General features: G+C 35.5%; 1 protein-coding gene across 10 annotated transcripts in view; it reads right to left on the bottom strand.

Annotated features, from left to right (window-relative positions):
- Nucleotides 1-757: 757 nt before the first annotated feature.
- LOC138710349 (unconventional myosin-IXb-like) overlaps nt 758-18,256 on the bottom strand; it is a 171,650-nt gene continuing 154,151 nt past the window's right edge. For all 10 annotated transcript variants that reach the window (XM_069841181.1, XM_069841176.1, XM_069841177.1 and 7 more), the window contains 4 exons: nt 15,975-16,255; nt 12,064-12,319; nt 7,648-7,900; nt 758-3,753 (listed from right to left, as the gene is read on the bottom strand). In XM_069841181.1, coding sequence (XP_069697282.1) covers nt 3,536-3,753; nt 7,648-7,900; nt 12,064-12,319; nt 15,975-16,255 — 1,008 coding nt within the window. In that variant the 3' untranslated portion in view covers nt 758-3,535. The remainder of the gene's footprint in view (nt 3,754-7,647; nt 7,901-12,063; nt 12,320-15,974; nt 16,256-18,256) is intronic.

Here is an 18,256-nt window from a genome sequence, read left to right as displayed (position 1 = left end):
AGAGTCGAAGTCAATCTTAACAATCAATATCACATATAAAGAATTTTATTTTAGAGAAACTGAAAAGGACAAATGATATCCTGCACAAGATTCATGGTGCAAACAAATATACAAATACATCATGAAATTGATATACTGAACAATGGTAGTGTGTATTATAATCAGTGATCTCAAGTGTCCTCAGATTGTGTCCAAAAAATCAAGTAACAATAAAGAATGGAAGTGAAAACGTAAAAATAAGTTTAAATTTGTAAGTTTTTTCATTCTGTAACATCTTTAAAGTGTAGATTGTGTTATACTGAGATATTTTTATTTACTATATAAAACATTTGCAAACATGGGTTTGTATTATATTCGAGCATGTGTTGAATTTGGTCTCATACAGTATTTGGAAAAGTAAATTTTCACTGATTGAAGAAGTAACAGAAGATGACTTAAGCAAATGATATGTCATGAAGGTCTATGGGCCTACTGTATTAGAAATAAGACTGTTGCTAATCTGGCCATTCCTTGCACAGAGGGATGCCGGATTAGCAAGTGTGCTCAATAATGTAATTAAATTTAATGTTATGCGCTGCACCAAGTACTCCACTTGCAGTTCTAAATCGAAATTATACCGTTCCACATGTGGCTGGTGCATACAGTGTAACACATGGCACTGGTGCTAACTTCCCACAAAAATATTTCAGCTGAAGGAGGAGGCTGGACTAGCTAGAATCTAGTGTAGATACATGGGTCAATAAAGAAAAAGACAAGATTAAGATGTAATTACAGCTTGGGTTTATAATTATAATATATATGTCTGTACACTTTTCTTACAAATAGATATAAAAGTATTTTCATTTCTCTTTTACAATACAGGACACACTCCCTCTCTCACACACACACACGCATACACACAATCCTCACACTTACGAGAACACAGAGCTCACAACAGACTTTGTCAAGATTTTGTACATGTTCTTTAACATGTAAAAGCAGATAGACAGAATTTTCTTTTAAAGATCTATCTAATTTAGTGAAAATATATATCATTTTATGAATACTTGGTCCAAATTAACAGGAGGAATCTGTTAGAAGAGTAAAATAGTTCAGATAATCCAAGTTACATTAAAATATGGCACCTCCTGTTAATGTTGTGGTATTTTTAATACACAAAAATAAGACTAGACATATACAAGATATAATTTTTTTACTACTAGGAACTGTACACTTTTTCGTATGTAATCAAGTATAATGCCCGCTCTTACAAGTTAAAAAACACGTTCAAAACCTCAAGGAAGGCATATGAGTATGATACTGCACTGGCAACATGCTACAGCGTCACTGACATGCAAAGTACAAGTACTTGCTGCCAACTTTGTAATGATATAAGCATGGCTCCTTCCACTCCGCAGATCCCAAACGATAACACTGCCGTAAATGCCAATGGAAGCCTCAGATAATGTATCACAAAGAAGAGAATTATACTGACACAATAACAGAACAGAAATTACAATTTCAATATTTATTACAGTTAGTAACAGTAGTTGTAATATTAAAATATAAAATGATGAAGTACAGTCTCAGACACCTCGACTAAACGAAATATTAGCAAGAAGTGACTCTCTAAATCAGACGAGAAGCTAGTCCATAAATTATTGTTATGAATATGTGCTGACTGATGATAATAAATACAATGGGTTGTAGTTAGCAGATCCTTAATACAAAAAAGAATCAGTACGAAGACTAGTACACAGAAATTTAATAAAGTGTTAATATCTGGAACTGTACATGCATCACATCTGTAAGAGAGAGAGAGAGAGAGCGAGAGAGAGAGAGGTGAGGAGAAATGATCGTGAGTTCCCATATCACACAAACCAGTCAATTGAGACAAATTTCAATAGTCGCAGACCTAGGACATATATATAATTGCAGTAATGAGTATTATTGTACTACTTTTACAATATTTTAGAATTCTGGCAGAGAAGTTTTCACAGATGCTGCAATATTTGATTTAATTACTACAAAAAGAAAAGAAAGAACCAAAATGAATACACACTAGTACCTACTTCCACTGAGATAGACGAACTGCCTGCCGACTTCTTTGAAAATCAGGAAACTTGAATAAAATTTCACAACACTTATTAATAAAAGATTTCTCCATTTAATAACAGGGAAAATTTCCTGTAGGAATAACATGAAAACACTTTAATCTTTGTATCACTCTACATTAAATACAATACCAAATCACTCACTCCGTAAGTATTTCACATCAATACTAATTATGAACAAGTTTAAATGCATCTCGTAGAAGGATTTCAACACATAAAATAATAAAAAAGAAAATTTTATTGCGATTCTCTCTCCACTCTCTATTAACTCCAGTTAGAAAGCAACATCAAGAAACGGACGTTATATTTCAAAGTCAACAGCCTACTGCGTGTTATGAATTAACAGATATCAATGACTACCTAACCGTTCATTCTTTTTAAACTTAATTGTTTTGGTAAAGCTTTCATTTGAATATCAAAATAATTACAATACCACACGATACCAGTGAAGTATTTACTACACTATCGACTCCAAGAGGAGCCAACAGTCATGTGCAGGAAAAGTGAAACCACTACAAAACAGAAAAACAATGAAGTGGTTCCTCTCGCAGTTTTTATATATATATATATATGTTACTTTTTAAAAATTTAACATTCCTCTTTCAAACACGCACACCCTAAAATTGTGAATTATTTCCCTCTCTTGAAGCCAATCTGCCAACTCTGACATTGGACCTGCCAATCTACTGAGTCACATACAGGTAATGGGAAGTAATCGAACTCACAGATAAAAATTACATGAAAAAATAAATAAACGGCGTAGTGAATGTCTCACATTCAAAGACACCGTACCGTCAGTATTAAGAATGAGAGTACTCTTGTAAAAATATTTATGGCATTTAAATCAGATATGTAACATGCTGTTACGACTGTAAACTCTTAAAATCTACGTCAGACACCGTACATCTATGTTAACACAAAACCAGTAAAATTATTTTTTGGTGAACATAACAATTGACATCAGAGAGTGGTTTAATATTCTGCAGGACAGTTTGATTGCATCAAACTTAAGTCACTTGCCTTCGTCATTTGTTACCAATAAAACACACAGAGACTGGCTGCTGTATCAACGATAAAGATGCACTTGAAAGATTACAGGAGCACTGCACACGCACCCCAAAGAGGAAAGAGAATTCTTCGAGAATTGGAGTTTATCACAGATCAACTACCGAAGTGCACTTCAATCCTCAAAGAAACTAAACACCTAAGTAAATGCTAGGAGACCGGTACAGTGCCTGCATTAGGCATTCTCACAGGATGACAATGCAAATTAGGATTAAAAGCACGTAGAGCAAGAAGCAGCCAGTGCCCTCGTTTTGTTCTTCAAAACCCAACCTCAATTAAGTGGTATTTTGTGTACCTTGACTAGTGTGAACAGGTCAATCACATTGAGTCATTGAACAAATCTACGCACATCTGTGGAGATGTGATTTACCTGGCACTTACACCATGATGGGATCTTCATCACAATCCACTTCTATGGGGGGGTACAGAGACACCACACTGTTATCTGACGAGGACTGTCTCTTGAGCCGAACTGTTCCACTTCCTTGGTGCAACACCTTGCTCCCCACATCTTCTCCATCACCGCCAGACATCGAGCGAGACACCAGTGACTTCTGTCCCGGTGTTCCCCGCACCTTCCGACTGTGGTGAGGTCCTGTCAAGCATTCAAGGGATTGCACTGGATAATTAGTAATTCCATCTTCAGATGCCAAAAATGTGTGAATGTCAAGGGTGAACATTTCCAACATCCTTGAGGCAGTTACGGGCTTTTAAATAAAGTTATCTATTGGTGAGAAATACATCCTTTCCCCACACCAAGTATGGACTCCTGTGGTGAAACAAAACATGGCAGAGTTATCTATTGATGAAAAATACATCCTTTTCCCACACCAAGTATGGACATCTGTGGTGAGACAAAACATGGCAGAGTTATCTATTGATGAGAAATACATCCTTTCCCGCACCAAGTACTCGTATGGACATCTGTGGTGAGACAAAACATGGCAGAGTTATCTATTGATGAGAAATACATCCTTTCCCCACACCAAGTATGGACTCCTGTGGTGAAACAAAACATGGCAGAGTTATCTATTGATGAGAAATACATCCTTTCCCGCACCAAGTACTCGTATGGACATCTGTGGTAAGACAAAACATGGCAGAGTTATGTATTGATGAAAAATACATCCTTTCCCCACACCAAGTATGGACATCTGTGGGGAGAAAAAACATGGCAGAATTATCTATTGATGAGAAATACATCCTTTCCCGCACCAAGTAGTCGTATGGACACCTGTGGTGAGACAAAACATGGCAGAGTTATCTATTGATGAGAAATACATCCTTTCCCCACACCGAGTGTGGACACCTGTGGTGAAACAAAACATGGCAGAATTTCAAATGCTTCCTGTAACAACACTATGTGCCACAACCGAATACTAATGTTATTAGTAATATAAACTATTAAGTTTTATTTTTAATAAGTTGTTATACAACATATTAGTAATGCAGCTAAGACAATATGTACTTCCTTTTATTTCGTCATTTCAGTTTGTTTACAATATTTTATTGTGTCTGTTTATTAATTTCTTCTTTATACAGTTAATTAAAATTACAGACATGATCTTAAATATTAATGAATCGATTACCTTTATGAAATATTTCGTTCTTTAAGTGAAGCGGTCAGTGGAATAAGGGTCGAAGTCCAAGTTTTGCCGAAAATGGTTTTTTGAGTGCAATTTACTCTTAAAGGCAAGGCGCACATTATGCACTATTAAAATGACCGATGTCCATGCCCATTATTATATTACAGCGGCTTAAAAATTTCAATCCATGGAACAAGGTCCGATGTCCGGGACTTCGGACATTATTGTACTGGCTGAGCTGCGAGTATGATTTGGAGAGTGTCTCATAGAAGCGCTGCAGGTGGAAAAGTGGATATCCCAAATGAATGGATTGAACTTGTTAAACGTCACTTCCAAGTTGTTGAAATGACACACACTATTTTCAAAGACTTTGATGGGCATTTCACACAGTTTTTCAAGAAAAGCGCATCTCAAAATGGTGAAGTGTTTCAGGTATCAAAATACAAGATTTTCCCATACCAACATTTGCACAAACACCAGGTAGAGGTCGTAAAGTAATGAGCGGAATGGTCATGAGCAGCTTCCGTTTCCTTAAGAATAACGTGACTCCCAACCTCAATGTACCACAGGACCACAGCTGTATCACAGGCAGTTAAAAGTGCAAAGATCGTGATGTATCTATTCATTCATTCATTCATTCATTCATTCGTAGTGTTCTGCCCAAGGGCAGGTCTTTCACTGCAAACCCAGTATTCTCCAGCCTTTCCTATCTTCTGCCTTTCTCTTTGTCTCTTCATATGACCCATATATCTTAATGTCGTCGATCATCTGATATCTTCTTCTGCCCCAAACTCTTCTCCCGTTCACCATTCCTTCCAGAGCATCTTTCAGAAGGCAGTTTCTTCTCAACCAATGAACCAGCCAATTACTTTTTCTCTTTCTGATCAGTTTCAGCATCATTCTTTCTTCACTCATTCTTTCCAACACAGCTTCATTTCTTATTCTCTCTATCCATTTCACATGCTCCATCCTTTTCCATATCCAAATGCTTCTAGTCGCTTCTCTTGACTTCGTCGTAATGTCCATGTTTCTGCCCCATACAATGCTACACTTCACACAAAGCACTTCACTAGTCTCTTCCTTAGTTCTTTCTCCAGAGGTTCGCAGAAGATGCTCCTTTTTCCATAAAAAGCTTCCTTTGCCATTGCTAATCTCCTTTTGACTTTTTGGCAGCAGCTTATGTTACTGCTTATAGTACATCCCAAATATCTGAAGTGGACACTTGCTCTACTGCCTCATTTAGAATTTGCAAGTTTACCTTCTTTACTTTTCTTCATATGACTATGGTCTTCGTCTTGTTAGCATTTATCTTCATCCCATACTGCTCACAGCTGTCATTTAGCTCCAGCAGCATAACCCTTAGTATCATCTTCTCTTCTGCTAACAACGCCATATCATCAGCAAATCTTATACACTTTATTCTTTTTCCTCCTCCTATCACTCCTCCCATTTATGTATCTAAACTCCTGAAATATCTATGAGAGAATGCACAGCAGTACTTGCAGAGAATTAAGGGTGAGGAAGGCAGCAAAACTCAGAATGTTGGCAGTGACTAAGGACAGAAGGCAGTTGCTCATTACATTGAAATAGTTTCTTTATTGTAAGTATTATTATTATTCATATTGGTGTCATATCCTTTTTTTCTAGACAATTAGCTCAAGTGATGTGTGTATTCTGAAAATATAACTCATTCAATAAATAAAATTCACTATTTCAGATTATTGTGCTTGTCTTTTACACTTGCGTAGTAAAACAATGTAATAAGGACGGAAGTCCACCACTTATCATCCTATTTATTACCCATACTATTAAATTCATACGTGAGTGTTCATTATCAGTCAGAGTGGTGCACTATGACCAACTGTGCAAATTTTTGTTAGTGTTGGTCTAATGATTTAGGAGATGTGATGTTTTTTTCGTCTTCTGAAAAATTTACTTCTCTGGACATCGGTCCTTATTCCACTGACCAATTCAAGTGCTTTCCTTTTTGAAAAATGAACTATGACGAAAGATGCTATTCAGCCAAACAAAAAAGACAAACACGATGAAAGGTTCTAAAGGTAAGCATTCACTACATCATATCGCACTCCTTGGTCAAATTGCATGCAACGGATATTTTAAGTGAAGTGCGTTTACTGTAACAGCTCTACCTCATCGTCTCATCGGATTCCCTATCAGCTGTTTAAAATATATGACGTAAGATATTGACATTGCTGAAAACAGAGAAGTTGAGGTTAGGTGAATTTATCATGAGTGTTAGCAAATAAGAATTTGTAATTGTTTCATGCTTCTTAATTGAAGAGGAAGAAACGAAAGAGATATTGGTTACATAATATATATGAAAGAAACGACTTGTTTACTATAATGGGAATGCCTCAAATTATATATTTCTTCGCAGTTTTCTACAAGCGAAATAAGTTTTCCGTCCACCATTTTGGCACGACACTGAACATGGCACAACATAATAGTAACAGTTGAGCAATTAAAATTGATTTATTAAGGAAGGCCATGATCGCACGCATCGGAAAAGTTACTCATCTGAGAAACGTGGACGGATTTACCATGAGCCAATGCTTGTGATATGATGTAGTCAACTCGGTTACATAACAATTACAGCAAAGATTGTCTTTTTCCAATCCATGCGATTCATCCGATGAGTGTGATACGATGTAGAGACCGTTTACCTTAAATCGCAGTCCGCCACTTGAGGTTACTTACATGTCGAGTTCACTTGTATCTCTAATTCCCTCTCTCCATTTACCTTTCCTGATACTCCTAAAGTGCCCACCTCTGGCCTAAATGATGCCTACAATTATTTCCTGGAAGATGAAACGAGTTAAGTAGTTGTAAAATATTAAGCAATTTTCCTCGACATGGTCCAAATACCCACAACTGTTACTTACGCTCATGCTCTCCTTCTTCCAGTCGACCTGTGACATCATCCAGACTTCCATCATCCATGTCAGTTGACAGCAAGTCGTCATCAGATGTGGTTCTTGTGAGACTAGGTAAAGCTGAGGTTAATAATGCTTTCTCCTTCTGAATTTCTTGAATGTGGCCCATCAGCAGTGCTTCCTCATCATCCGGATTCAACAGAACAGGTTTTGGATCGCTATTAGTGAGGTCCACCGGCAGAAGTTCCTCAGGGCTGAATATCTGGATAGAAAGATGAGAAGCCAATGAAGCAGATTCGAGAAGCCTGTGCACTCAAAACCTCTATATATTCCCTACATTTTACCCACTAACAAAGCACCTGGTGAAGATGGTACACCTGCTGACCTATTCAAACATTCCAGTCAGTCATTTCTCATAAGATTTTTAAATCTGTTAAATATCATATGGCAAGGAGAAACTGCATCTCAAGATTGGTCAAAATCAGTAGTTATTCCAATATTTAAGAAAGGAGATAGGACCAACAACTGTGACAATTACATAGGGATCAGTTTGTTAAATTCTGGTTATAAAATTTATTCTAGTATTATTAAGAATAAATTATGTAAATATTAAGAAGATATATTTAGTGAAGAACAAAACAGCTTCCGGAAGAGCAGATCATGCTGCGATGGATATTTTACAATGCAAATTTTGATTGAGAAGCATCGAGAATTTAATATAGAAACACATTTCACATTTATTGATTTTATAAAAGCATTTGATAAAGTGAACAGAAGTTTGTTATTCGAAATTTTAACAAAGGCTCAGGTCCCAAAGCAGATCATATATAATATTTATAACCTTTATAAATCAAAACTTATTGCAGTAAAAATAAAAGAAAAAATAACTCATTGGACGGAAATAAACTCAGGAGTCAGATAAGGTTGTGGCCTCTCTCCTTTGCTTTTTAACGTTTATATGAATGCCATTGTGAAAGATTTTAGAGAAACAAAACACGGATATATCACTATTAACAGAAATTTAAAATTAGATGTAACAATGTTTGCAGATGAACTTGTTTTACTAGCAACATCGGAAGATGATTTGCAATGGTCAGTACATAATTCAAAATTAACAGCTCAAAAATATTCAATGGAAATATCCATTAACAAAACAAAAATAATGGCCTTTTGTGGTAAATACCCAATACCAAGCAAAATTTGTTTAAATAACACAATTTTGGACAGAGTTAATGAGTTTAATTATTTAGGATATAAACTTTTTTTGTTGAAAATTTGGATTTATCAGAGAAAACTTAAAATTCAACAAATCAATGGACATCATTAATAGAGTTTTAAAACCTTCATTAGTACAAAAATCAACTCGTACTAGTCTTTATCAAATAATAGCTCGACCAGTCCTATGTTATGGGAGTGAAGCATGGACTATAAAGACAAAAGATGAAAGCAGACTAACAGCTTGCAAGATGAGATTCATGCGCTGAACAGCTGGCTACACTAAATGGGATCAAAAGAAAAATGAAGATATCCTTCAAAAACTTAACGTGTCATCAATACTGGACTATATCTCCAGATATCAGTTAAAATGGAAGGAACACTCCTCAAGAATGGTTTCATCCAGGACCCCTAAAGCAATAATGAAATATCGTCCAAATAGGAAACGGTCACTTGGTCGACCTAGGAAAAGATGGCAAGAAAATCGCTTTTTCAGGCCGTAACAGTTCTTTTGGGACTAGTACTTGACAGGATGATGATGATGATCCACTCAAAAATTACAAAACTAATTAATTAAAATTGTCATTTCATTAGAGAAGAAAATATAGCATGTGTCAAATCCTAGCTTACAATAACTTTATTACATCACCAGCGTTTGCTTCACACCAGAAGTGGGGCAGACACGTGAAGTGATCTTCCTGTCACAAAGTTGTTACTTCTTGCTGTCTTATCAGCTTATTCTTTGCAAAGTGCATACAAGACACAGGTAACAATCATTCATAAGATGTGGCAACGTCGTATTATTTAAAGATATAATACACCCACAGTAAATTATATGCCTTCCTTGCACTCTCTGAAGGTGAAACTGGAAGTTGTGATGGTTTCGTTATCTTAGGCACATCCTCTGTTATTAATATCTAGAGTTGTTTATTATAGACAAAGGGACGGCTTCGTTAACACATGTTAAAAAGGCACTACATATTACTTGTTAACAGATGCTAAAATTTTAATAAGTCTGTTAACATTCTTTCGTGTATTTTGGTTCCGCCAACGATTTCCATGTGGATATTAACTCCCGCGAAAATTGGGAATAGTATGAAAGCAAGAAGGCCTTTCAAAACCAAAGCTTTTCTGAACACGTTTCACTTGCTTCACATTTCTACAATATCTTTGGCACTTATTATTTGTTAATGAAAATGAACCGCGAAACTGATGGTATGAATCCAATTTTGCTAATACAGAGAAGTCTTTGTTAATGGAATTGGTAACCAAATATAAAGATAGTTTGGAATGCAAAAAAAAAAAAAAACAATTCAAAGCCAAGGATGACGAGTGGATGCATTCAATTGCCAAGGGAGAGATGCTGCAAGAACTAAGAGCAACGTAAAATTTTGCACCCGCTCTTCAATTGATGGAAATGTTATTTTCGTCTCATTCTCATTGCAACATTAGAAACTAACATAAGTAATACCTGCAGCATGGGAGACAGAGGCATATTTCCGTTGTGGATTCTAACCTGCTATCTTCCTCACAACTGTTTTCGAGAGTCTAGACCTCAGTTAAAATTCGTCCTGGGATAGTTTTTCGAAATCATTTACACCTCTCTCCCAATGATGTACAGTACATTTAAAAAGTCTAACAGCAAATCTGCATCTACAGCATAATTTAATCAGCCATAGTTCGGTTATAACGATTTTGTTAAGGTTTTTATCAAAGAAAACTCTGATGTTAACTTAACAAACTGTTTCACAAATTGTTAAATCAAAATCTGTGCTTCAGTGGCTGGTCATGATAATATCTTTGAAAAATATTGGAGTGCGAGGTCAAATGACTTTATTGTCAAATGCCTGCCTTTAGAAAACAGCAACAACAAAAATTGTTAAATCAGTATTATAATACTTCTGTTGGTGAAGCTGGCCTAAAGGATTTTTAAACATGGCATAAATTATATCCAAGGTTACTCCATTGAATTTTGGGCTGTGTAACAATTTCTTCAAGAATTGGCAGTTAAGGCCATAAAAGGTTCAATTTCGATTCTTAAGAACTTCTACAAGAATGGCATTTACTAAACTTTTGATTTTATTTTTTCTTTCTTCTTTTTCACTCTTCTGCATAACATATTTTTTTCAAATATTTCACCTCTGTACAATAATGTTATTTCTTTGAAAATTATATTTTTTCGTTCTCCCTCTTCTGCATAAATATTATTTCCACTTTCAGCCAAATTCCAAATATTGTTACTATGTACCGGTATGTTTAGTATTCTTTGTCTTATAAGCAACTTCTGTTTACAAGAAAAATATACAATTAAATTAAATTAATTACTGTCCACTATAAGCAGTAACACAAGCTGCTGCCAGGAAGACAAAAGGAGGATAGCAATGGCCAAAGAAGCTTTTAATAGAAACAAGAGCATTTTCTGTGGTTTGTGTGGAGTGTAGCATTGTATGGGGGAGAAACATAGACATTACGACAAAGTGAAGAGAAGCGAATAGAAGCATTTGAAATGTGGATATGGAGAAGAATGCAACGTGTGAAATGGATAGAGAGAGTAAGAAATGAAGCTGTGTTGGAAAGAGTGGGTGAAGAAAGAATGATGCTGAAACTGAGGAAAGATTGGAGAAAGCTAGGTTAGCAGTGAAAGACCTGCCCTTGGACAGAACACTAAATGAAATGAAATTACTGTACACAAATTAAAAAAATTATTATGGTAATTCAAATTATCAAAATTTATACTAAAACTCAATGAACATAAAAACCAGAGAGCATGTTTAATACTTTCTCAGAAATTTTCAACTGATTTGGAGAATTGTCACAAAGAGCATTTTGAAAAGTAAAATGCAGAAGAATACAGAAGGGAAAACAGTGAGGCAGGCTTGTACCAGATCTTTAAATATAATAAGCATGCCTTTTAAAAATATCTACTGCGAACTTAAGAAGGGCGTAAGAGGTAAAATAATAGCATTTTATGATAAAAGGAAAAACTGAACTTTTTGGAAAACTAAAAATCAATGTCCTTGTCCAAATTCTTAAAATTTCAATCATGAGTACCTTTAATTTTATATATTCCAAACGGGAAATATGTTCACACAGTGATAAAATGCTTTTAAAAATACCATACACGAGAAAAAGAAAGTAAATACAAATTTAATGAACCTCTTCCTTCCTCTGCAGAAGTTGGCCTTGTTTTATGGTGCTGGGGTACTTTACCTTGGAGCTACGTAGCGAGGAGAGTCTGTGCGTGGCGGTGTGGCATGCAGTATCCAGTGTATCTATGTCAGCAAGTGTGGACCGAACCTTGCGCAGCTGTTCTGTCACTATGGTTTCAATGCACTGTGTCTGGCGACCAATGTCGTGCAGGGAATCCTGTGCTGGTACAATCTTATTGGTCCTCAAAATGCATGGTGCAAACACAATGGCCAGTGCACCTGCATTCATGCGATTGGCGTCCTCATGTAACGCTACCCTGAATCAATACATCAGCATATATTACTACAGTAAACTCTAACCTGATTCTGTTAGTCATAACAGATACACATTAACACTTGTTCTGCTTCTATGTAATAGAAATGATGATGCTGTCATAATGAAGACTACAGATTTTCCAATGCCTCAGCCCCTAAAAATGTTATCATTACAGTATTGCTTCAATACTTCTAGCTTTAGTTACTGACGAATTATTCATAAACATAGATGTGACGTATTCCTTTCAACAAAAGAAAAAAAAAAAGGGGGAAGTACACCTTTCTCTAGATAATTTTACTACATTTCAAGAGTTCTTTCTCAAAATCTAAAAGTTCCTTTGGGAATAAAAATTGGCATGCTTAATATATACTATTTGTACATCACTATGAAATTTTAATGTTTTCGAAAACCTAAGAGTTATTTTTTAACAATTATGAAAATTTATGATGTATTTTTTTCAGATGAACAGTATTTAGTTGACAACTCAAAAAGTACATTAAAAAAGTACTTAATGTACTTTAATGAAACATTGCATCCATGTACAGTTCTCCCATCTGAACAACATACTCTAAAATCTTTAATGCAGAATGTATACATTTTTTTTTTAAATAATACTGATTTCATACAATTAAAAAAAAATGTTGATCAATATTATTTTTTAAAATAAATTATACATTCTACATTAAAGATTTTAAAGTAAATTGGTGACATGGGAGAACTATACATGCAGACAAAGTTTCATTAAAATATCTTAAGAACTTTTTGAGTTATCATTACAAATGCTCTCTGACTGAACAAAATACTCCATAAAATATCTTCACAATATTACGTTTTCAAAAACATTAAGATTTCTTATTCATGTAGAGAAAGTGTATATTACGCAAGCCAATTTTTATTTCCAAAGGACCTATAGATTCTGAGGGACCTGGAAATGTACAAAAACTTGCCCAGACACGTTCAAACATTTTTAACAAGAGTCAGAACAGGTCACATTGTCACACAATTGTACCTACACCGATTTCACATTTCTGATATCATACTTGTCTGTGGTGCAATAATCATGATGAAGATCTGGAACACATTTTTCTATACTGTCCATCAATAAACCACAAAAGAAGTAAATTAAAATCATCAGTACCAGTTGTAGAAGACACAGTCCTGCAGTATACAGGATGTTTCCGGGCTAGTGTTACAAACTTTCACGGTTGATGGCAAAGGGCACATGTATCAATTTGAGATCAGGAACCCTGGTCCGGAAATGACTGAGTCGAAAGTTACAAGCAAAAATAGTTGCGTGGAAATGAAATAATTTTATTCCTCTGTACACCTTATTTATGTGTATTTATCTGTACATCTTACACATACTGTATTCATCTGACATTGTTTACGTTGTCTACTTACAGTATTCCATTCAGTGCGCTGTCTGAAGGGTGGGGACAGGAAACTACATTAAAGCAATGCAGATAGCGTAATGTGTAACGGACATGGTCGGTCCTGATATGCATGTCTGTAAACAGCAGTGTATGTGTACAAGTTGCAGTGTCCAGTCGATCAGTCCTAGTGAAATGGAGTACACGAGAGCGGAATAAGCAGACCTGATTTTCGAATACGGATGAGCCAATCGGAACAGTAAACAAGCTTACAGATTGTATCGGTACAAGTACCCACGTAGGAGACATCAGGCCCATATCATTTTTCCACGACTGTTCCAAAAGTTAAGGGAAGGAGGGCACGTGGTGCCAAATTACAATTCCATTTCCACACAACTATTTCTGCTTATAACTTTCGATTCAGTCATTTCCGGACCAGGGTTCCTGATCTCAAATTGATACATGTGCCCTTTGCCATCATCTCTGAAAGTTTGTAACACCACCTCGGAAACATCCTGTATATTGACTACACCCCAACTCTGGCTACTAGCAACAGGCATCTACAATGAACACTGATCAAAATATCCCAATTTCTCGTGAAAAACAACAACTGAATAGACTACAGTGGACTATAGTGGACTTTATGTTGTCAGCAAATTTCTGGATACATTAAGAAGATTGGCTGATTGATTGATAAATTCTGAGGAAAAAAATGTTGAAATATAGTACAATTATACTAGTGAAAGGTGTCCCACCTGTCTTAAGCTATTCTGCAAGATACTCATAATACTGTATCTTGCTGCTATGAAGGTCCTTTTTGGCACGATTCAAAACTTGACAGCATTTAATATTATTATTTGATTTATGTGGATGATGCCAATATATCAGCTAAGTTCATTATTCTTACAGTATCTGAGTACCTACCATATACGTTAAGTGAAGATGCGTTACGAAATATACAAATCTTTGTCAAAGCATGAAAAGCTCAAAATTAATGCAAAATTACTCTGTGAAAGAAGCATGATTATGAACAGCAATATTATTGAAAGAACTTCAGCCTGATGTTAAAAAATTCAGAACCAACATGGTTCTGTCTCATTGTGGCCAATTTTTATTGGTACGCCTAGACACACTGTGCTGTAAAAGTGAATTTAGCTAACATGCATCAATGCTATATAACTCATTCTAACTGTAGTAATACAAATACTTATTATTAAGGCTCTGATTCCTATAATACATATTTATTTCCTGGCCTCTGTTTCCAGGTTTTATTTACTTTTAGGTTATTTTACGACGCTTCATCAACATCTCAGGTTATTTAGCATCTGAATGAGATGAAGGTGATAATGCTAGTGAAATGAGTCCAGGGTCAAGCACTGATAGTTATTCAGCATTTGTTCATATTGGGTTGAGGGAAAACCCGAGAAAAACCTCAACCAGGTAACTTGCCCCAATCAGGAATCGAACCCAGGCCACCTGGTTTTGCAGCCAGACACGCTAACCATTACTCCACAGGTGTGGATATTTCCATGTTAGGTCTCCAACTGTTACAATAAAAATGTTAGACTTTTTACTGGCCCTATAATTCTATATATTTATTTATTTTCTTTGGTATCAGGTCATACTTCGGTGACTTTTTTCATACAAACATTTCTTTGTTTAAATAATGCATAAAAGCCATCAAGTAAAAGTGAAAACAAAATATTTCGGCAATTTTAATATTTCCAGATATCTTTGTAAAATATCCTGCAAAAGATTCAAAACTGGCATGACTTTTCCAATGTTTCTTAACTATTCTAGATATTTCAAGTTTTGTTCAGGAACATGTTTGTATACAGAACCAGGCAGATTGAATTTAAGTTCTGGGTAACTCAATGTGATTACATGTACAGTGTTAGAAAGAAGTTTTGTCACATAGATTATTTATTTTATTAATTGTTTCTATACATCCTCAGTCTGATTAGTGTAATATGTAGCTAGTTGGCGATGTATGCAATGTAGGGGGAAAGGAACTGGCCACCCTAATCCATTATCTCCTGGCTTAGTTGTCTCATAAATGGTGCCTTGATAGTATCACTTGTGAGGTTCACGCCTGTCTTCAGACAGTTGACTAAACAATCGTTAAAATTTCTTGGGAAAATTTGTGTTTACACATTTTAGTGTCATTCTACACAACAATCTGGACCCTACATCAAAGTTGGTGATGATTATCTACTACAGTTGGAGAATCGAGTGACCTAGTTTCAGCCTTCCAGTGCTACTACAGTGTAAGCTTCTGCAACTCACCTGGCAAGATGAAAGATCAACCTCTCCATCAGATCGAAGTTGGGTTTCGGAAGTTTCTTGAGTATGGCAAAGAGTGTTGAGACTCTGTCCTGAGGATCTGTGAGGCTTGCAGCTCGGAGGAAGTCCTCATAGCTGTCAAATGTTAACAGTGGTTCAGGCATCTCCCTGAAGAAGCTCTTCAGAACGGCTGCCAGTACGTGAACCTGGTAGTTCTCAAAGTTCACACCTTCAATATTTCCTTCCTCCATTCGAGATTTCAGTTCCTTTACCTTGGAGTTTACCTATGACATGCGTGAAGTGAATGTTTGTCATATATAATTGATTTTATAGAAAGGATTTATCATCATTTGCATATGGGCTATTCCATATGAAATCGATCAGTAAAAAACCTCGCATTTTTTAATACTCTAATTTTTTCCCTATTTATACAAGGTGCTGACAGTGCATTTTCAAAAATATACTATCGAAAGTCAAATGGTTTTCGTACTATTGAGCAACAAATTTAGCGTATTTTATAAAAACAAGCCTCTTTCAGCACTCAGAACTCTGGAACCGTTTACTGCAGAACATTGAAGCTGACATTTGGTAGGTTATGTTAAGAAGTAATCCTTATTTTTATTGTATACAGAGAGACAGATAATCTGATTTTACTTACTTTTAGGCTTTTCGCCCATTTGTAAAAATGTAAAAAATATTGAGAAAAAACGTTGCATTATTAAGAGGGATTCGGCATTGTTTGCTTAGTGGCTCGGCAATAAATTTCGAGGGCATTAAATAAATTGTTTTCACATGCCTAGACATGAACGGCACAGTACCGCACACACTGGCCAAGAGCTGAAGATAAGCGAGCATTGGGCATCCTTTTACTCCTGTGTTTATGAAAACCTGTGATAAAGCTAGCCCAGCTATGCGCTACTAAACGAAACATTGCATGTTTGTCTCCTGGCCTTGCTTGTCTCGCCTAGCTCCCGTCGCACAGTCAGCTGGTTAGTTCACGCGCGTACTATTTATTTTCTTTATTTGATATTTTCAATACTTTCTTATCAACGGTGCACCAGTAAAAAATATGTGTTTATTTGTACTTTCAATGCGGAATCTAACTATATATTTTAAAAATATTTTTTCGTGGTCAAAGGAGTCTTAATGAAGAAAAATTTAAATTTTCCCATTTCCATAAAAAGTGAGAAAAACTGTTTACATGTCAATACAAACTTTAATTTCTCAGCATCAAAATAAACCATGATTTTGATCACTGGGTGAAAGGGTTTCGGAGCGACAACAGTTTAAAGTTGCTAATTTTATGAAAATACGATAAATTTAAATATTTTTAATTTAAACACTATGAAGTTCTGATGCCTCAAACTTTGCACAAAGCATTGTATCACAGCTGTCAACGGATAGAAAAAGTTTCATTGTATTTAAAAATTGCAAGGTCAATTTTCTCCATATTTCGGTCGATTTGAAATGGAATAGCCCATATGATTGAGACATCAATGAAACCACTTCCTATTGCATGTTCAATATTCACCATAGTCGAGTGTTTGCCACTAGAGCCAAGGAGCACAAGTTGAAACCTCGTTACATGTGACAGTCTCAATGGCAAAAAATGTATGTCTGCTGACCATTTTACAATGGGGGTAATGATTCCGCCTCACAGGTGCTTCTACTTCGTAAAGTAATTTAAATGCTACTCAATAAAACAAGTAATGAAGTGTTGCATATTAAGAAATATAATTTAACTATTTTGTCATACATATCAGGGGCGTGCGGTACTATTTCTCAATGGGGAACAGGTCAGAAACAACACTAATAATAATAATAATGTGTATTATGATTTAGCAACATTACCAATTCCTTTTTTTTTACTTAGTTTACAATTTAATCAGAAAAAAGAATATGTTAATATAAAACAAATTAATGATTTATTATTATTATTATTATTATTATTATTATTATTATTATTATTATTATTATTATTAGGTCTAAATATATAACGTTAACTAAAAATGAATAAACTCAATTAAAGCTACAATTTACCGCTTGACGAGCACCCAGTTAACCATTTGACAGAATTATAGTAACTACTTTGAAAATGTCTTGTATAAGATTTTGTTTTAGTTTTAAGTTCTGTAAGGAGGAGAATAGGTTTCCCATTCAAAATAACCGCGCTTTGCTCAGCAAAATTAATCGAACTAAACGCTCTCGACTTCAGCTGATCCATAACACAACACTTGTGGTTCGCATCGGGGAGCTCACGCTTTGTCTCGTTGAAGTTGGAACAG

The sequence above is a fragment of the Periplaneta americana genome, chromosome 12, assembly GCF_040183065.1.
Source record: "Periplaneta americana isolate PAMFEO1 chromosome 12, P.americana_PAMFEO1_priV1, whole genome shotgun sequence".
In the NCBI taxonomy this organism is placed as follows: Eukaryota; Metazoa; Arthropoda; class Insecta; order Blattodea; family Blattidae; genus Periplaneta; species Periplaneta americana.
This window is presented reverse-complemented; position numbering and strand designations above follow the sequence as displayed.